At 38.0% G+C, this 21,381-nt stretch overlaps 2 protein-coding genes across 4 annotated transcripts; both read right to left on the reverse strand.

Annotated features, from left to right (window-relative positions):
- Positions 1–907: 907 nt before the first annotated feature.
- Positions 908–5,763, reverse strand: zgc:153675 (transmembrane protein 263). Its single transcript, XM_049471892.1, has 3 exons — positions 5,654–5,763; positions 3,910–3,991; positions 908–2,957 (listed from the first exon to the last, which is right to left on the reverse strand). Exons 1-3 carry the CDS (start codon positions 5,660–5,662, stop codon positions 2,674–2,676), a joined length of 375 nt encoding a protein of 124 aa, XP_049327849.1. The 5' UTR covers positions 5,663–5,763; the 3' UTR covers positions 908–2,673.
- A 2,311-nt stretch (positions 5,764–8,074) lies between these two features.
- Positions 8,075–21,020, reverse strand: cry4 (cryptochrome circadian regulator 4). 3 transcript variants are annotated; one of them, XM_049471772.1, is made up of 12 exons: positions 20,918–21,019; positions 20,505–20,604; positions 18,299–18,764; positions 17,371–17,487; positions 17,070–17,229; positions 13,137–13,274; positions 12,094–12,264; positions 11,519–11,659; positions 10,784–10,935; positions 10,376–10,473; positions 10,142–10,252; positions 8,075–9,405 (listed from the first exon to the last, which is right to left on the reverse strand). In XM_049471772.1, the coding sequence occupies exons 3-12, from the start codon at positions 18,709–18,711 to the stop codon at positions 9,236–9,238; spliced, it is 1,671 nt and encodes a 556-aa protein (XP_049327729.1). In that variant the 5' UTR covers positions 18,712–18,764; positions 20,505–20,604; positions 20,918–21,019; the 3' UTR covers positions 8,075–9,235. The 3 variants fall into 3 exon arrangements, with proteins under 3 accessions (XP_049327729.1, XP_049327728.1, XP_049327727.1); XM_049471771.1 differs by having other exon boundaries at positions 20,505–20,607; positions 20,918–21,012; XM_049471770.1 differs by lacking the exon at positions 20,505–20,604 and having other exon boundaries at positions 20,918–21,020.
- Positions 21,021–21,381: the final 361 nt, after the last annotated feature.

Here is a 21,381-nt window from a genome sequence, read left to right on the forward strand (position 1 = left end):
TTCACTATTCACTGTATACCTGTAACTCTACCTCTTCACTACTTTACTTTAACTGATGCTCTCAAACACTTTATTAAGAGACAAGAAATTCAAGTAATTAACTCTTGATGAGTTCAGCACAGCTGTTAACTGAAAGCCTGAATTCCAGGTGACTCTACCTCATAAAACTGACTGAAAAATGTGATATGTGATGTGAAAAACTGATCATCTAAACAAGAGGTTCTATTAGTTTACTAAATAATAATCAATACTAAATTATAGTTTGGATGACGTATTAATCTACAATTCCAAACATTTTAAAATATTGTAAAAACACTGAATTTAAAATAGGTCTGTATGTCATCATGTCCAGCCATCCAATCAGCTATTTGTCAAATCTAGGGTATTAAAAATTCTCCTGCCATTTATTTTCACAGAATCAGAGATTTCTGAACAGAGTTCAGAAATCAATATTTGGGGGAATAACCCTGGTTGTTTTTAATCACAGTTTTAATTTCATGCATCTTGGCATCATGTTCTCCTCCACCAGTCTTACACACTGCTTTTGGATAACTTTATGCTGCTTTACTCCTGGTGCAAAAATTCAAGCAGTTCAGTTTGGTGGTTTGATGGTTTGTGATCATCCATCTTCCTCTTGATTATATTCCAGAGGTTTTCAATTTTGTAAAATCAAAGAAACTCATCATTTTTAAGAGCTGTATATATATATTTTTTTTTTCAATATAACTAAATATAATAAAAACAAGTAAATCAACTCATTGCAGTGTTTCTTGTCTTAGCAGTGTGTGTGTGCTTCAGAAAGAGCTGCAATAAAGGAACCAATCTTCACAAAATCATCAAAATATAGTAGTTCATGATGAACTTCATGAAGGGCTAGTGATGCACACTTATAAAACATCTCACTGTATTAAATTTCACATGTTTAATGTTTCATAAACGAAAACCTAAAGCTGTTTACAGTAAAAGTTCCATATGGCTTTATTTCATGTAAAGATTTTACAGTTTGGAATGTACAGCAAAACTCTCCAGCAACATCCCAGCAATAAGAAAAACACACACACACACACACACACACACACACTCTCTCCCTCTCAAACACACACTCGCACATGGTGGCAAACCTGGCACTTTGCATTGTACTGCAGAAAATACATCAAAATATCCACAAACTAAATCTACTAAAAAAGCTAAAAGTGAAATGTGTTTGGGCCGACTAAACAAACGGACCTGTTATAAAATAAATATTTTAAAAAGTAGTAGAAATTTTGATTCAGGGACAAATCTTGAGTTAACATGCACCAATAACTAATGTATTGAATTTGTTAAATAGTTTTTAAAAAAGCATATTCTGGAACTGTTTCCAAAGTATTCAGCTTCTCTTTTAGCGTTTTTTTGTTTTTCACAAAAGCATAAATTTTTCACAAAAGCATTAATTGCAAAAGTAAAAACATGAATTTCCTGACCACAAATACCCTACAACCCCCCCCCCCTCCAAAAAAAAAATCACAAAATACTGCAAAATAAACCATTAGAACAAGTAAAACTGTAGAAAAATGTAAAAAGAGAAAACAGGAGAAATAACCAGCATTTTGGAATCAAATCAAAAAGTTCTGATCAGTTTTTAAATGATCTTTTCTGTGATTGATTTAAAACATAGTTTTTATTTTTAAGTTTTATCCCTTAGAAACTCCAGACAGTTTAAAACAGCAGCAAAACACTGCTAACAAAGAAACCGGCAAAAAAAAGAAGAAAACGGCTAATTAGAATCATGCTAAAAACATTGTAAATGCTAACTTCTGTTCAATGTTAGCAATATTAACTAGCATGTTTTGTGAAGCGCCCAGCTAACAAGAGAACATAATAAGAACGTTTAGAAACATTTCAGAAAGGTTTCAGGAAGGTTAGCCTGGTACGCTACAAAAAAGAATGTTTGAGGAACGTTCTGGAAATGCATAACATTACCAGAACATTTAAAAATGTTTAATTAAACCGTTGTAAGAACATCCAAAAAACTTTACAGATTGAAGGATTTTAAGAATGTAAATTGTAACGTTCAGAAAACGTTCTTTTGACCTTCTTTTCAAGGTTTGTCTTAGCATTACTCACTGACTGTTAAAAAAATTTGCATGTTTGGTCAGTGTTAGCATCTCAGCTAACTAAATAGGTAGGTTTTAAGCCGCACGTTCCATCAGCTAATGGGTGGCACCTATAGTCAGGCTCTGCCTCTTTTTGAACTGCTGCTGATGCTGTAGCATCATTGCTGAGTAGCATCACAGCGCTAACGCTCAGAGGAAAGCACAGCGACTTGGTTCCGATACATCAGCTCACAGACGCAGCCTTGTGCTGACCCACATCACCCTAGGAGTGATGAGGGGAAAGAGAACAGCACCATCTACTGTACTGTACCCACCCAGAGAGAGCAAAACCAATTGTGTTCTGGGCTCTCTCAGGGCTCTGGCAGCTGATGGCATGCTACAACAACTTTATTATCTTGAACATTTTATCAGACAACAAACAGAACTTAAAAAAGAAACATGAAATTAAAAACAAAGCCCTGACTGAAGATAGGTAATGCACTTTGTGTCACATCGGAAAATGATTGTGGTGCTGTGGTGCTTTGGCTCAGGGGCACACTGTCCTTCATCCTCCTCCTCCTCTTCCTCTTCCTCCTATTCACTCTGCTTTATCCTTCCTCTTTCCTGTAACTTTGCTAGCCACAGTCGAGCCTACAGAGGCCACGCCCCCTGCCACTGCAGAGACTCCGCCCTTCACCAGGCCGACGCCCACTGAGGGCGCCGAGGTCACGGCTGATTTGGTTATTTCCAGGCTTTTCCCTCCGAGCCAGGCCACGCCTCCAACTGTTGCCCCGACCACACCCTTGGTGGCGCTGTAGAGTCCGCCGGTGACTCTCCACAGGACCCCAGGGGCCGGACCCTCCTTAGTGTCCTTACACTCATCTACAACCAAAGGACAGTTCAGAATTAACACTGATTTTGCTATTTATAGGTTTATGTTTGAGTAAAATGAACATTGTTGTTTTATTCTATAAACTACAGACAACATTTCTCCCAAATTACAAATAAAAATATTGTCATTTAGAGCATTTATTTACAGAAAATGAGAAATGGCTGAAATAACACAAATAATACAATTCAGAAATCAATATTTGGTGGAATAATCCTGGTTTTTAATCACAGTTTTAATTTCATGCATCTTGGCATCATGTCCTCCTCCACCAGTCTTACACACTGCTTTTGGATAACTTTATGCTGCTTTACTCCTGGTGCAAAAATTCAAGCAGTTCAGTTTGGTGGTTTGATGGTTTGTGATCATCCATCTTCCTCTTGATTATATTCCAGAGGTTTATGTGGTTTGCAGGAATGGAAGCAGAAGCACATTGAAGCCATTTATTATAATATTTTGCACTTTCCCCACTTAGGAACACTACTGCTTTCAACAACCGCTGCTTTAATAACATTCCTGCTGTATATTTGTGTTTTATTCATGACGAAAAGCACAAAGTTCCATGTATTACCACTGTAAGAAATCCGTGGTGCAAATTTTCTCCACGTTTCACCACAGTAAATGAGCGAATTATCAAAAAAATCAGATGAAGTTCCCCTTTAACAGCCGTATTTTTATAGAGGAATATGTAACAGTGTTATAAAAATACTTCATCTGTTGCATCATAGTACATTCATACCAACCAAACACGAAAACACACCATCCCCCAGCTGTTTCTCCCTCACACACACACACACAAACACACACACACACACACATACGGTTCCCCTGACACACTCCGCAATGTATGCTGTACATTGCTACCTTCAGTGTGTTAGGAGACCACAGACAGGTTATTTATACACACAGATGAGGGTGCGGGGGATGGTGTGTGTGTGTGTGTACCTGTGGATTGTTCAGTTTTAGTCTGAACTGTCTCTCTCTCCAGCCCTGCTCCAGCCCCGCTCTGCACCTCACAGTGAACGTTCTAGAAAACAGGAGAAAAAACGGCAAGATCTTTAACACACACACACACACACACACACACACTTACAAATCACACACTTACTTCATACACACACACAAACACACACATTTCTTAACTAAAGTCAGTATAGCTCTTTAAAATTACATAATAATAGTCTATGTAACACTAACTAAAACTGCTAACTAATTTTGCACACACACACATATATATACATATATACAGCTACTATATATTTCAACTCTACAACACATCCATATATTTATATTCTATCCTACAGCAAAGAACACACACTTCTCAACTACAGCTCTTTTACATTACGTGAGAGTAGTCTATTTATCAGTAACTAACACTACTGACTAATTTTGCTATATGTATATATATATAACGCTATTCTATTTTCAACTATACAACACATCTATCTAGCTATATTTCTATCACACAGCAAAGAACATTGAATAAACCTTATTTAATTTTCAACCTTAAAACAACCTTAATTATTTATCATTTTCTAATAAACATGGGTTAGTGTTGAAATTCTGACACAACGTTCATTTAAATATAACTAATGGATGTGGTTCTGAATCTACAATCACATTTATGATTATAGGCAAATGGTGATGACTAATTAATATTAATATTAATAATTTATTCATTATTATTTAGGCTAAATGTCTCTTTCTACACTACAGGGACAACACAGTGCATGCTATAAGAATAAAATGTAACATGATATATACATATATATATATATATATATATATATATATAGCCACAAAAAAACTCAATCCTAACTGAGAGATCAACATTGTTTCAATGCATTAGAGATGGGAAACTGAACATTAATTCAATGTTTTTACATTTAACACTTTATATAAATAACATTCAACCCAGAAGAGTAAGGAAGAGTAGTATTATCATCAGCAGCAATTATTACAGCATATGTTTTCTAATCCACATTCAGTCAATATATGAAGTTTCATTGCCTCTGAACTATTAAAATACAAACATTTCAATGTTTTAGTCATATTAATGCTTATATCTTAAATAAAGCATAGTTATTTATATCCATACATACACACATCCATATTTTTCATGCACACATGAGAATAAGTTTATATAACTTTATATAGCTTTATATATCAACATTAAATCCAGGAAGAGTGGTCTTATCATCAGCAATTATTACAACATATGCTTTTAAATCCAGATTCAGTCAACACATGCAGTTTTACTGCCTATAAACTATTAAAAGACAAAACAAATATTCTTATCTTACTTACAGCATAGTTATATATGTGTGTGTATATATATGCAAATATAAAAGCATGTTTTCTATTTCACATACAGTCAATATATGCAGTTTTCTTGCCTTTGAACTACATACAGCTCTAAAAAAATACTACAAAAACTGTTTTATTCTTAGTTTTAGCTTTATTACTGCAAATACCTTTAATACAACATAGTAGCATAGTAATATATATTACATACAATATATATATACACACAGAGATACACTGTAGCAATGAGCAATTTAAATGCCACACACACACACACACACACACACCACATCCATCTTTTCTCTCGTGCAAACATGAGAAAAACAAAACCTGCTCTCCCTCTATCTCTCTATCTCTCTCTATTTCTTTCTCTCTTTTTTCTTACCTTCACCATGTTTCTGGTAGTTTGTTCAGTCTGTTCTCACGGCAGCATCTCTACACACACTCACACACTCCACTCTTTCACTAACTTTATTCTCTCTCTCTCTTTCTCTGCCGACGTGGCGCTGCCACTACGCTCTCTCGCAGGGTTGCCAGATTGACTGATTCTAAGCCTCCTGTATTTATGTATGTATGACCCAGACATGCTGTTGTATTATTTTATCTTTATATTATCAATGACTTTATTACTGTAGATTAATTCTAGTTCTTCTCTTCTCTGCTGAAACTGAGACTCAGTTCTCAATCATGTTAATCTGAGCTAAAGGCTAAAGCTGCTGTTTCCATGTGGGTCAGCCAGACGTCTTCCTGTAGCAGTTTTTAACTCCAGTTTCTAAGAGTCTTTATTTGAAGGTGTAGGAAACAGTACTCACTGCTCTCTGACTTCATCTGTAATTTCTCTAAAGAAAAGAAAGAACTTCTACTTTTATTAGTTTTAACAGAGTTCTCTGTGTTTCTATGTATCTATGAATGTGCTGTAAGTGTGTAAGTGTGTAAATGCTGCTGCAGAAGAGAATAACTGCAGTAACTCCATCTTTAGCTGCACTGCTTTACTACAGAGTTTCAAAGTTTATTTTCATGTTTTTTTTACAATACACATTTTCTTTAGCTCTAATTGTTTTCTTTAAAGGCCCTCATTGTTAACTGCAAAATTGTGTTTGTGTACACTGGATATTGTACCATTTCCGGTTATTGATCACAAGCCATCAAACAAGTTGAACTGCTTGAATTTTTGCACCAGGAGTAAAGCAGCATAAAGTTATCCAAAAGCAGTGTGTAAGACTGGTGGAGGAGAACATGATGCCAAGATGCATACAAACTGTGATTAGAAAACAGGGTTATTCCACCAAATACAGATTCCTGACCTCTTACAACTTTATGAATATGAACTTGTTTTCTTTGCATTATTTGCATTATTATTATTATCTGAAAGCTCTGCATCTTTTTTGTTTTTTAGCCATTTTTCATTTTCTGCAAATAATTTATTATTTGGAATTTGGGAGAAATGTTGTCCCAACAATGTTTATTCTATTCGAACATATACCTATAAATACCAAAATCCAAGAAACTTCACAGTATGAATGTATTAAAATTGTAACATATTAGTGCATCACTGCAAACACTCTTTTCATATAATAATTAAACATATTGAATAAAACACTAATAACATTATCCCTGCTGACGGGGATTATGTTTGCCCACGCTGGCAACCCAACACGGATCTTGCGTCACCTCTGTTTGACCACATGCAGAAGAATAACAGTATGTGTGAACAGGATTCACACATACAATCAGCTTTCTTAATAACTGGTGACTATTTATAAATCACTGATGGAAAATTTAAAGTCTTCATAAAGGAAGAGCTTCTGCTGTAGCACTAAAAAAACAAGATGTGCAGATTACAGTGTAGATATATAACAGAAATATAACAGAATAAATAATAATATTAATAATACTTCTGATAATATTGCATAGATTCATAGATTTGTCCTGTTTCACACACCTGTGGCTGATAACCATCAATCCACAGTATTTTTGTTTACCTGTCTCAGGTGTTTATGGAGCTAGTAAGGGGGAGGGTCTCTGGGGATTGGTTAAAGGGGGTGGTGAATTTTGCAGGCAGGAGGAGGAGCAGAACACCAGCCTGAGGGTTGACTTTATTTAGAAGCTTCTAGAAGCTCTAAATTGCTAATTAATGAAAAGGGTTCTGTATTGTGATTAAGGAGTTACACCCTCAATATTTGGTGTGTGGGTATAATATATTGGTATTGTTTAGATTGTACTGTATTATATCGATACATGGTGTCAAATATGGATATTTTTATTGAAACTTTTTTTTTATCCTCTGTAATTTTATTCCCGTCCAGAACGACCATGTACGTGTTTTTCTCAGACGTCCTGAGAAAATAACAGGCTGAATTATCTACTGTTTTTCTCTGAACTCCGTGCTCCTCCGGTAATTTTAGTCCTGTCCGAATGCACATCTCTGAGTTTCGTCTCCTCGCCTTTAATAAAATAGATATTTGTCCACTGCCGCACACGTAACTACAGTTTGGGCACACGTTTCCACGGAGATCCACGTTAAAAACACAACAGCGACTGGAAATGGAGGAGCTACTGAACTCTGCGATGGTGTCATGTGACCGAGAAAAAAAGCCTAAAAACTTACTGATTCTCCTGTTTTTTCAATTGCAGTCCGGACACAGAAGTTTTATCACTGAGTAGAAGCAGGAAATATTTTTCACAGACGTATCATCACCAATATTTTATGATAATATCGTATTGCGGGAAGCCCTAAAATTCACACCCCTAATTAAAACAGCAGTGTAACATGAGCTAAAGGTAAAACAGCAGCAGAACACACAGATGATTTAAGCTGGTTTATTTGGTATGTTGCATAAAACCACATATATAATAAGACCTGAATAAATGGAAGCTTTCCCAAGCATGAACATGCAGTGTATTATCGCTGTCTCTTAAACCCTATGGGTCAGTTTCCCATAAGGAACAGGGATTAAATCTAGTTGTATTTTCCTATTCAGAATGCGGTGTAGTTCAAGACCAGGCATAATCCCTGTCTGCTGTCCAAGAACTGCAACTTTACATTTAAGACTTTTTAATGGAAGTCTGTGTAAATTGTGAAGCATTTAATATTATATGCAACTATTACATAAAAAAAAAAATGTAAAAATTGAGATTTAAGGTTTTTGCATGACAGCAATGACTTGGCCACCTCGTTTTTTTTTTTTTTACACACATTAATCATCACATCTTATGTCTTATCAGCTCCACTGATCATATATGACACTTTGTAGTTTAGTATAAGAACAGACTGTAGTTCTGTATCTGTTTGTCTGCATAGTTTATTATCCTCCTTCTTTTACCCTGTACTCAAAACCCACACCGCACAGCTATTATTATTATTATTATTTGGGTGGTTATTATTCTCAGCACTGCAGTGATTAGCACTGATTAGCATGGTCGTGGTGTATGAAGTGTTAGTGTGTTTTGTGCAGAAGGTACAAGTCAATCAGATACAGCAGTGCTGCTGGAATTTTTAAACACCGCAATGGCTACGTTTACATGCAGCCTAATAATGCTGGAACAGGGTAAAAGAAGGCGTTGTATAAATGCTACAGATAAAGAGTGTAAAAAGTGGAAGACTTCTTTATTTTAGTATCGATCTTAAAGCTGTTTATCTCCCCTCAGGTTAGTAGAGAACCTCAGACTCCACCTCAGAGGGGCATTTGGTTACTGCATGAAGCTGAGCTGAAGTGAAGGTAGTTATACGATTCAAGTAAAGAATGTATGTAAATAAGCATCCAGTGGGCGGGGCTTATTTTCACACAGCTGACACACAAATGTATCGTAAATTGCACTCATTTAAAGTTACATTCATTGTTCCAGACACTCCCATTCCAGACGCTCGTTTATACAGAGATCAAGGCGAAGCCGTCCCTTAAGGTTCGTGTAGTTCTGTTCAGCTGGTCTCGGGTCAGTACCGGACCAGCAGCGTCCTGGGGCAGAGTCACACAGCCTGTCCTGTAATCTCTGGCAGACGTGGGGCTTCTGGCCCCCAGCTGCAGGGGCGGGCCTGGGGGTCGGAGCTGAAGCGTTTAGAGGCGGAGCTTTGATGTTCTTCAGACTCCGCCCCCAGCTCTCGCTTCACACACACGTCTACTGACTCCTCCACCGCATCTGTAGGAACACACACACAGAAACACACACAGAGACACTGGCGATACGAGGCTAATTAAGCTTATGTGCTAATAAACATCCATTACTTCTTACTTTCATTAGCCGTGGAGATCCACCATCATTGCTTTTTAGCTAAATTAGCGTTGTGATTCATTGGTTTATTAGCTACAATAGCCATGTAGTTTCAGTGCTAACTGTTGGGGTAAAAGCTCCAATACTTGTAAGCAACATTAACCTCAGTGCTCCAGCGTGGGAAATAAGGTTTCTTTTATTGTTAGCTAATTTAGCTTTATAGCTTAGGTGCTACATGTGCCTTAGTGCCCCAGTGTGGGATATAGGGTTATTTTTATTTTTATTAGCTTTGTAGCCCAAGTGCTAACAGGTGGAATATTAGCTTCCACTGCTTGTTAGCTTGGTAGCTTAGGTGCTAATAACTGGTGGACTATGAGTTATTAATGATTGTTAGCAACATTATCTTTGCAGCTTCAGTGCTAATTGGTGGGCTGTACACTCCAATAAGTGTCCCAGTGTGGGAACTAAGGTTTTTTCAAAGTTAGCTAAATTAGCCTTGTAGCCCAAGTGCTAACTAGCTTTGTAGCTCAGGTGCTAACTGGTTGGATATATATGTTCCAATGCTAGTTGGCCACATTAGCTTTGTAGTTCAGGAGCTAATAGGTGGAGTATAAGCTTCAATTCGCGTTAATGCTAATTAAGGATAGTATAGTGAATCTCTGACCTCGTGTGAGTTTGGTAGTGTTCTCCTGGCTGCTGCGAACTTCCTTCATCAGAGCCAAGTTTCTCTCACTGACCTCCGCATGGCACACCATCGGCAGAGGATAGTCCTTACCTGCACACGCAGACACACATATTATATATATTTTATAAAAAAAAAAATGAACAGAAATGAAAAAAAAATGTATTACCACAGTGATATAACTGTGATTGTGTGTGTGTGTGTGTGTGTGTGTACCAATAATGCAGCCAGCCTGTAGCTGTACTTCTTCTGGAGCGGTCCATGGCTCATAGATATACCTGGATGGGAAGCTCCTTAACACAGGCAGGTACTTCCTGCAGAGACAAACACACACACACACACACACACACACACACACACACACACACACACACACACACACACACACACACACACACACACACACACACACACACACACACACACACACACATGAATAACAAAACACACACACATGTGTGTATACAAATTCATTTACACTGGTTACTTTATCAGAAAAAAAACTGAAAACGGTACACTGTAGGGGTATTGAGATCACTGGGACCATTCTTAGTACAACAGTGTGTGTGTGTGTGTGTGTGTGTGTGTGTGTGTGTGTGTGTGTGTGTGTGTGTGTGAATACACCTTATGTAGTGTCCCTCTGGGTCAGCGCGACGGCCGAAGCGGACTGGGCAGAATATTCGGTTGTACTGGTGGAAGAAGGCACTTGCAGAGAGCCACATCCAGTTCCCTGCATTTATACTGTAATCAGCATCCAACAGGTACTCCTCAAACACCTGCACACACAAACATACATTTTACACATATATATCATATATATATATAAATATTATTAAATATACAGCTTTGGAAAAAAATAATTTAAGAATTTAAGAGAATCAGTTTCTCTGATTCTGCTATTTATAGGTTTATGTTTGAGTAAAATTAACATTGTTGTTTTATTCTATAAACTACAGACAACATTTCTCCCAAATGTCATTTAGAGCATTTATTTACAGAAAATGAGAAACGGCTGAAATAACAAAAAAAGATGCAGAGCTTTCAGACCTCAAATAATGCAAAAAAAAGTTCATATTCATAAAGTTCAGAAATTAATATTTGGTAGAATAATCCAGGTTTTAATCACAGTTTTTATGCATCTTGGCATCATGTTCTCCTCCACCAGTCTTACACACTGCTTTTGGATAACTTTATGCTGCTTTACTCCTGGTGTAAAAATTCAAGCAGTTCAGTTTGGTGGTTTGATGGTTTGTGACCATCTTCCTCTTGATTATATTCCAGAGGTTTACAATTAGGTAAAATCAAAGAAACTTATCATTTTAAGTAGATGTATGTCATGTGATTCCCTCTCTCTCTGACCTTCATGCCCTCCTCCCAGCTGATCCACAGGTCTCCGCGGGTGAGGAAGCAGGCCACAGCGTGTCGGGAGAGGTGGTGGATCCAGCCCTCCTGTCTCAGCTGGGTCATGATGGCGTCGATCCAGGGGAACCCGGTTCGAGCCTAAAGCAAACCCCAAACATCAACACTTAGCTCATTTACCGGTACACACACGTGTTAAAGATACTGTATAAACAGCAACTTATGCTGATTGACTGAGAGGGGTTCTATGAGTACCGTTATCAGCCAGTAATGCACTTTAACCAAAGCTCTGCATGTATTACTCCGCCATATACAGGTAACCTAGCAGCGATGCAGCGCTTACAAGCCAAACAGCACAAATGCAGCTACAAACAGAGCAGCAATGGAACTATTTTAACTGGTTGAGTTTTTATAACCAAACAGATCCTATTTTCTCCTCCTCTTTAACTCTTTAAAATCTTTCAATAAACAGCGATAATGGAACTGTGGTATAATCGCAATAATGCACTCGAGGTTCATGCTGTAACGTGTAATATTGGCACTGCTGTGCTGATCTATGACTGATCATCACTCACTGTCCTCCACTTCTCCAGGGCATCCTGGTCGTCGTACCAGTGGATCTGTAAACAGATTGGATTTCCCTCCATGCGGGTGAAGTTTTGCGTAGCCGAGGCAGCGGTGTAGAAAAACTCCCTCCAAAGCACCTGACCCTGCAGCGCCACCGGTGGCAGGGAGTGATTTTTCGCCTGTAAACACATTCACACAAACGTGTGCATTTTTTTATTTTATTTCCTACATAGTAAATGAATGGTGAAGTGATTCAGACTATTAGGGAACACATAAGAAATCATGCAGTAACTTAAAAACAGTGTTAAACAAACCAAAAAAATCTGGCTCTTCCTTTTCTGGTTCATTCCTGATGAGTGCCAGTTTTATCATCACAACATTTTTGATGATCTTTTTTGCAACTGCACTTGAGGATACTTTCAAAGTTCTAAAAATTAATTTCCAGACTGACTGACCTTTATTTCTTAAAACTTAGTTGAGTAGTTCCTGCTTCTCATAATCTGGATTCGAACATTACTCAAATATTCACTATTCACTGTATACCTGTAACTCTACCTCTTCACTACTTTACTTTAACTGATGCTCTCAAACTAACATTAAGAGACAAGAAATTCAAGTAATTGTCTAAGAAAATGCAGAGATGTGCAAAGCTGTCATCTTACCAAGTGGTGCTGCTTACTACTTACTTCATAGTTTGGATTATTTTAGTTTTAATCTACAATGGAGAGCATTATAAAATAACAAAAAAGCACGGAATTTAAGGTGTGTATGTACCTAAAGCATTATAATATTAAGTGTTCAGTAAAAAATAGGGTTGTGTATTGGCAAAATACTTCAATATGATGCAATACAATTGTTTAAATCAAATCTGAAGAAAACTATATATTTATATAATCTGAGTAAAAGGAACACTATTTTTTCATCCAATCAGAACCGCTGTCTGACACCAATCTTTGCATAGTATTGCAAAACAAAATATTGTGATACTTCAATATACTGATATTTTAAGTTTTAGACAGAGTGTGTGTGTGTGTGTGTGTGTGCGCGTTACCTGTGCGTACACTTTGCCGAGTGTGTGGTAGAACGTTCGGACTGACAGGCAGCCGAGGCTGAGGTAGGGACTGAGCCCCGTGGTGTTCGGCCAGAGAGAGTTCATAACCGTCTGAGTCTTAGCATTCTCCAGCCAACCCTTCAGAACACACACACACACACACACACACACACACACACACACACACACACACACATTATAGACACTTACATTTCAAATCATATACAATATAACATTTAGAATTTTACGTATTAAAAGGCACACTACCAATGAATGTCTACTTTCTGGTCTATTTTCATACATAAAGTGCACCCGATTGTAAGGCGCATTTTAAGAGACACTAAAAGGAACTTCTAATTCAGCAGGTCTTACTGCTGAGTGGTGGTGATGACTAAGTTAACTAAAGCTAAGCCAAGTAAACAAAACTGTAATAAAAAAATATTTCTTTTAAAGTCTTTTTAAACGAGTGCTGGATTTTAATCTACACAGATTTATCTCCTTAGAACTGTTTATTTGGGTGAGTAAAGCGCTTCTGTTTATTTACAGTGAGCTTAGATTCCCAAATTTCTCCAGCACTAAGGCTGGAGCATTAACATTAGTGGCTAATCGCTAACAGCTGACAGCGCTACACTGAGGAACCCTGAGTGTTCTGGTAAGTCAGGGCAATATTAGCTAGCAGTTAGTTCTACGTAGCTTGTTTTCACACTGTAAACGTGCAGGCTACAGTCCGATATAGTACTCCCTCTGAATGGCATAAGAGCTAGCGCTTAAAACAGTTAGCGGCTAATACTAATGCTGCTTCAGCAGAGCTAGCCTGGGTTAGCAGCAGGCTACAGGCGGATAATTCTGACTTCTGAATGTTGACAGAGCTAGCGCTTAGGGATTGTAATTGCCATCGAAGTAAATAAATAGCAGATTAATAAATATTAGGTTAAAAATATAGAGTTCATAAATATATACATTTATAGTCACAACAGTTTAATAGTAAAGCATAATTTCATGTATTTCATGTATATTGTTTGTTTTGATATGGGGGAATAAGTCTTCATTAAGGGAGGAACCAAAGTTTGCTGCTGCAGGTTGCTGGGGTGTTAAGCCAGGCGGACACTGTGCGATTTTAGCCCGATTTTAAGCCCGATCTGGTCGGATGCGACTGAATTTCATGATCGGGCCGAATTTTAGCTTGATCGTGCGTCGTTTGTCGTGCAGTGTGAGAGGGGAAGCGATGTCCGATTAATTGCCCATAGGAGCTGCGAATGAGCAGTCGGACGCGACCAGGGATTTCTGACATGCCAGAAATTTTGGTCGCTTGTCTCACAGTGTGAGCTGTTTTGCGGGCCGATTTCTTAACGTCACGACCTGTTTTCCCAAAAATCTGCACAGTAACTATAAATTATTATTAGTCATATTTATTTCTGTCAGTTATAAGGATTTATATTTATGTTCGGTACACAGACTTATAGCTTAATATAGCAGACACAGGAATTCTGCTGTTTAAGAATTTCAACAGATGCTTATTCTCAGTCAATAGCTGGAGTTTTTGAAAAGAAAAATTAAAAGAGAAAATATCTTTGACAAACATAAATTTAGTTTATTTCACTTTGCTATTATATCGGAAAAATAAAGCACATTGTCAGCCTCTGGTGCTGCCCGTCAATTATAAAAAACTTAAAACATGCACAGAAATATAAAGCTATATTTTATAATTCGTTTCTTTTCGCCAGGGCAAATTTATTAAAATTATAAATATGTTAATTTATTAATTAAAATCTCGTCCAGTGCTCCAGAATATTAGCCACGCAAAGCCAGCTTAGCGCAGCGCGTGGCATTGCGCGCGGCATTGCCCGCATAATAACCTCTGTCTTCTAAAATAAACGTTTTAATAAATAAGGTCGGAGAAGTGTAGTAAAATTAGTGCTATTAAACTTACTAAAGCTAATAAATGTACTGATAATTAATCAAGATAAATCAGACAAAATGCGCTGCGCCTCTCTCTCGCTCTCTTTCGCAGCGCGGAGCTGAATTCAGCGCGAGGCTACAGAAACTCAGTTCAGTTGAATAAAAATAAGTAAGGGCCTGTAAGTACAAGCAAAGGACCTGTAAGTAAATATTGTCAATTATAAAGAATAGTTTGAGGTTTTGGTGAGCTGTTTTCATGATTTGAAACTGAAACTAACTGAAACTTTGATTATTCTGCAGAAAGCCTTGGTTATTTTAAACTAATTTTATATTTTATATTTTTTATTTATTCATTTTAATTATTTTTCTTCTTTTATTAATCAAATCATTAAATATATATCTTCATAAGATATATATTTTTTTACCTTTTATGTAAATTTTTATGATCTTTTTTTAAGGTCCTATTTTTCCTTTTTTACGTATATATTTTATTCGTCTATAATAAATGTCAGTTTTTATTCCTATTTTTTATATATATTTTTAATCCCTTTTAAACTGTTAATGCTCAGCGGCACTGTAAATGAGGGTCCCTATCCAGTGTGAATAACCGATTGCTTGTTTAATATTCAGTGTTGCAAAACCAGTTTTTACATAAACAATAAACAGAATAAAAAATAAAATCATTTTATTTTATTTAAGCTGCTGGTGTTTCTTTCGCAGCCTGACGCGCAGTCATTTTTCTATGCGCTCTCCTTCTGTAAAACAGACAACCCGTAGAGTCCATGTCGCCTCAGCCACCTGCGAGTCCATGTACGTCTCTTCCGTGGACTTTCAGCGCACAACAGGGCACAAATAAGCAAAGCTAAGCGCTTTCTTTTGCAAGGCGTTGTGTTGAAGCGAGAGTTTGTACGCAAAGAAAGCTCCGCCTACGGGCTGCGTTTAGACGTGCAGTGTAAGCTCCCCCGTCGCAGCAGGTCAGTCGGACCGTACAGTGTGTGCAGATGAATCGCAGGCGTTGTTCATACACGACAAACGATTCAAACGTGCAGTGTGAGCTCTCCAGAACGCATCCGATTAAAAAAATCGCACAGTGTCCGCCTGGCTTTACTTTTGAGAGTCGCTACGTGACACTCAGGACCAAGCTAGCAGGCAGACACCTCGCTGACTTCTCTGTTTGAGATCAGCAATGATTAAAGGAGTCTGGATAAAGTGCATAGTGCATTGAAGGACTGAAGATTTCTAATTTTCTCTCAAGGGAAAGCGGCCAATGAGGTACATCTGTGGTCTTGTTACTGTTATGTTTGTAAGACTGTAAAGATGTAACGTGACAAATTCTGCTGAGTCATGTAAAAGTATGGTCGCGTGGTTCCTTTGATGTCTTTACGTGGAAATAATTTGCATTTATTTCTTTCTTTTTTTTTGTCTGTATGTCAGCAGTTCTCACGGCATGTTATCATGCTCTTTGTGTGATTAAAGCCCGTAACGTAAAGAACCATTTGATTCGTGATTTCGACTTGAGAGGAAGTTACAGTGATGGTAGCGGCTAATGCTAATACTGCTCCAGCTTTAGTGCTGGAGAAACTTTCCTAAAACTCCTGTATAACTCTGTACTTCAGCAGAGTGGCTTTACTGCTCCTTAATACCTGACTGATATTACTGATATACCAGGCTGGACTACTGCAACGCGTTGTTGGCTGGAAGTCCACATAAATTACTCCATAATAGGATAATAGGATGGGTTCCTTGGACTGAGTCTTGGTTCCTTCCAAGGTTTCTTCCTCTTAAAGGGAGTTTTTCCTTGCCACTGTGTCACCATAAAATTGGCATCTCTGTGGTGCTGCTCATAAGAGGCGTGGACCTGTTTTTCCTGTAAAGCAGCTTTGTGACAACCTTTGTTGTAAAAAGCGCTATATAAATAAAATTGAATTGAATTGAATTGAATTGATAGAATTCATACATAAGGAGCACCGGATTATAAGAAGCTCTGACGATTGATGATAAATACGGTAGCCTCGCCCATTTAATAGGCATTACCTGGCTCTCCAGGTGTTTGTTCAGCCTCTGCAGGGCTTGGGTTTCTCCTCCAGGCCACAGAACCTCCTCCTGAGACTCATCAGGACCATCCAACCCCAGATCACACAGAGACGGCACAGCGTACCGCTCACAGTCTGCTTCACCTGGAGTATTACACCGCCTTCACACACACACACGTTATAATTCTACAAACAGTGAAATACTAGAGGAAACCATGTAGTAAATCATCCTGCAATCATCCTGAAGGTCCTGTAAGCTGATCACTGTAATAACAGACAGGATAAATCTAATTGGTTCTTACTGAAAGTCCTCAGCAGTGATGTCTCTGACCGGTTTCTCTGGTTCTCCGATGGCTGAGAGAACTCGCAAAAACTTTTTATACGTTAAAGGAGGTTCTCCACCATTAGCCTCTATAATCCTGCAGAAACACACACACACACACACACACACACACACACAGTCAGGGTCAATGATCTACACTCAACAGATACACATTATACTATGGTTGGGACCAAATATAATTATTGCTATACATCATATTGTTTTCTTTTGCCATACATTATCAATACGTGGCACCCCCCAATCTGACACCAATACATCCATAATTCCTGTTTTTTTGCTTATTTAGGCCCATTATTACCATAATTTATTGTGTAGTTTTATGGTAATTTTCTTCATAATGTTTTTTTGTTTAAATTGCTAGTAATTTGTCTCAGTTGCTAGCTAGCCAACTTCCCTGTTCCACCTTAAATGGTGTAAAAGATAGCAGAAACTGCAGTATTTAAGGTGGAATGGAAAAAATATATAAAATTAAAGCTAATAAAAGCTAATTTTAGCTCCACATCACAGAGGAATTAAGGTATAGACAATAATCACCCAGTCTAAAGGGTAAAATTCTGGATCTCGGAAAGCTGCAGGGGAGAGGAGGAGGGCTATTCAACAAAGGTTAGAATTTTTTTTAATCATATTTTACTATACCACAAGTCAATTTTACACTGAGGTTCTCCTTTAAAAGCAGGATTTCCCCTCTTTCCCTTATAACTTTGTTCCAAAAGAAAGGGATACACTCACAGACAAAAGTAAAAAAAAAAAGAGAAATGGGAATGGGCCATAGGAGTATTTTATCCTCTTCAGTAACACAGATGCTGTAAAGTAGTGTAGAGAATTGTCTTGTGATATAAACAGAATATTGCAGAATCACAGTATTGTGACAATACTGCACCGCTCACCTGCTGAGATCGTACAGTGTGTGTGAGAGGCGGGTGTACACACTCAGCCCCAGCTCCTCCGCCATCTCTCCCAGCTCCCGCTGCAGAGCAGTGTGGTGCGGCTCCATCTCTGAATCAAAGCTGATCTGAGTGATCCCCCAGCGGCCCACCAGCTCGCCCAGGACGGCCCTGTGAGACCCCCGCACCACGAACAGCCGGGAACCCACCGCCCGGAGGCGGGCGTGCAGGTCCTGCAGACTCTGCAGGAGAAAACGCCACCGCAGGACCCCCACCCGCATCCCCCCCTCCTCAAACGCCCGGTCCAGCACGTACACCGGGTAAACCACCGCAGAGGACTCCAGAGCCCCCAGCAGGGTGGGGTTATCATGAAGGCGGAGACCCTTCCGGAACAGGTGGAGCGTCCTGTGCGGCATGGTGCCCACCCACCACTCACAGGTATTCAATCAAACAGGATACTCTGCACAACCTAGAAGAGACAAAAAAAAAAGAGCAAAAACAAGCTTTTAAACCTCAATAATTTTGTCTGGACCTTCGCTCTCCTAGTGATAGGGGGAGTCCTAACGAGTGGGATGGGTAATTGGCCGTGTAAATTGGGGAAAAAATGGAAAAAAATAGAAATAAAATTATAAAAAATATATATAACAATAATTTGATCTTGACCTAGGGGGGGAGAGATGTGGCTTTAAAATAATATCACAATATTTTATGGTATGTTTGTGATAATGATACTCTTGGCGATATAGCGAAACAAGATCATTCAAGATCTTGGGAAATTACTTACAAAAAAATATATATTTCTTTATATATATTTCTTTGCTATTTCAAAACATGCCATCAGCTTATGGATATAGAGGACTGTCTTCAATATTAAATTTACATGTTAAAAAAAATTGGAAGAAAGCACCCTAGAAGAGGCATGTCTGTGTATGTTTTGACTGGACCTGTATATTATTATCTGTACAATATATGTTGATACCGTAATTATTGTGCCAGATATCTATCAATTAGTACTGTTAGTACTGATTTCTAAATCATCACAGTCTTCATTAGAACATTTGAGATGGTTTTGGGTGTAAAACACGCTTTTAAAAACTGACATATTCTAATTGGTGGAGGGATACAGGGATGCAGGGCGTTGTGTGACCAAAAATAGTCCACCTGACCAATTATTTCTTAAGATTAGAAGACACATTTTGTAGCTATCTAGGTTTATGGGGGGTTTGGATAGTAAATAGCTGTATTTACAGTAGATGTATATGTAGACTAAATCTCTCTCTCTCTCTCTCTCTCTCTCATTTTGTTAATCCCAATCACTGCATTATGTAAAAAATAAATGTATAAAAAATATCACAGCATTCTGGGGATGTATTAGAGTCAACACAAATTACAGCAGGTAAAGAGTCCTGATCTGAAAGTGACTCAGCAGCTCTGAGGAGATTACTGCACTGCTGCTGCTCTCAAGCCTTCTGGTAAAGTAGCTTTATTCATATTAAACAGTCAGAGAAAGACCAGAAAAATCAACATACTAGTGCATCTAAAAAAAAAATTAACACATTCGAAAAACATCCCAACCATCACTGATTGTGGAAGCTTCACACTACACCTCAATTTACTCAATTTACTGATGATCAGTGATGGTTTGGAGAGTCATGTCTGTCATCTGCTGGTGTTGATCCACTGTGTTTTATTATCAAGTCTAAAATCAGTGCAGTTTTGTTTTCCCACAAAATCTTACAGCACTTCATATCTTACAGCTTCCCTCTGCTGAAAACTTTTACGGAGATGTGGATTTCATTTTCCAGCAGGACTTGGCACACTGCCCACACTGTGTCTTATATAATATTCTAATTTTGTAAAACACTGACTTTTAGGTTTTTTTCATTGGCTGTATGCCATAATCAATAATCAACAATAAAAGAAATCAATGCTTAAAATAGATCACTCTGAGTGTAACACATCTATATAATATATGATTTTTATATTTTAACTGAATGACTGAAATAAAGTAACTTTATTAAAATAATACATTAATCTTGTTGGAATTAATTCACAAATACTACATATATTGCCTTATTGATATAACAAACACATTATGTGATCATATATACTTATATAACAGTAATAAATAACATTTAATTGCATAAAATTAAAGCAAATTTAGGAAAAACCTAAAACATAAACATAAAAAAAGAACAAAAAGATCTACCCTAATCACCTTGCAAACAAAGCACCGCCCCTTCCCTCTTCTCTGATTGGTCCTTGCGTTACTGCCTTCAGAGCCGATTGGACAGAAGCCGTGTCAATCACTGCTAGAGCGGGTTACGTTCATCCAGAAAAAAAACACCTTTTAACGCTTTTAACTCGTTTTAAAAACATTGGCATGATAAAATATAAGCGCGTGCACTCTTTTTAATCATATATACGTGGTATATATTCTGCGTTAAATTAAAATTAAGCGTTTTATTAATAGCTAATTACATTCTCCTGCTAACAACAACAACAACCACCACCACAGAAGAACGAATGAGAACATCAAAGAATCCGCGGCAAATAAGAACAAATACACACATAAATAACCAGCAGGTGAGTTTAGAGAGAGTTTAGAGAGTCTGGGTTTACCTGTGGACCGGTACCGGAACCGGAGTAACAATGCACGAGCTAACCGCGGCGCACGAGACCTTAGATATGGGTCAAATACAGCAGATACGTAATGTGGGTCAAATCGCTCCACCACGTGGCCGAACGCCGCACTGCGCAGTACTACCTATAGACCACCAGAGGGCGCTGTTGAGTAAGTCTAAAATGAATGGTATCATATGGAGTAATTTAAAGAGTAACTAAACTAAACCTGATTAAAGCTAAACCTAAAGCTGATTTCACCCTCAACTCAAATTTAAAAAAGGCTAAAAAATGAGAGGGGTAGTTTGGGAGGGGCATTGGGTAATGTATGGGTTCAGGGGAGGGGCAGGAGGGAAAGAGCTGATTGGCTGAGCTGCAGCAGCAGCAGCAGTGTGCCTCTGATAGCGGTGAGACACAGATGATTGGATGTCAGGGGGCGTTATTATTGATTGACTGATTTGCAT

The sequence above is a fragment of the Astyanax mexicanus genome, chromosome 24 (assembly GCF_023375975.1).
Source record: "Astyanax mexicanus isolate ESR-SI-001 chromosome 24, AstMex3_surface, whole genome shotgun sequence".
Lineage (NCBI taxonomy): Eukaryota > Metazoa > Chordata > Actinopteri > Characiformes > Acestrorhamphidae > Astyanax > Astyanax mexicanus.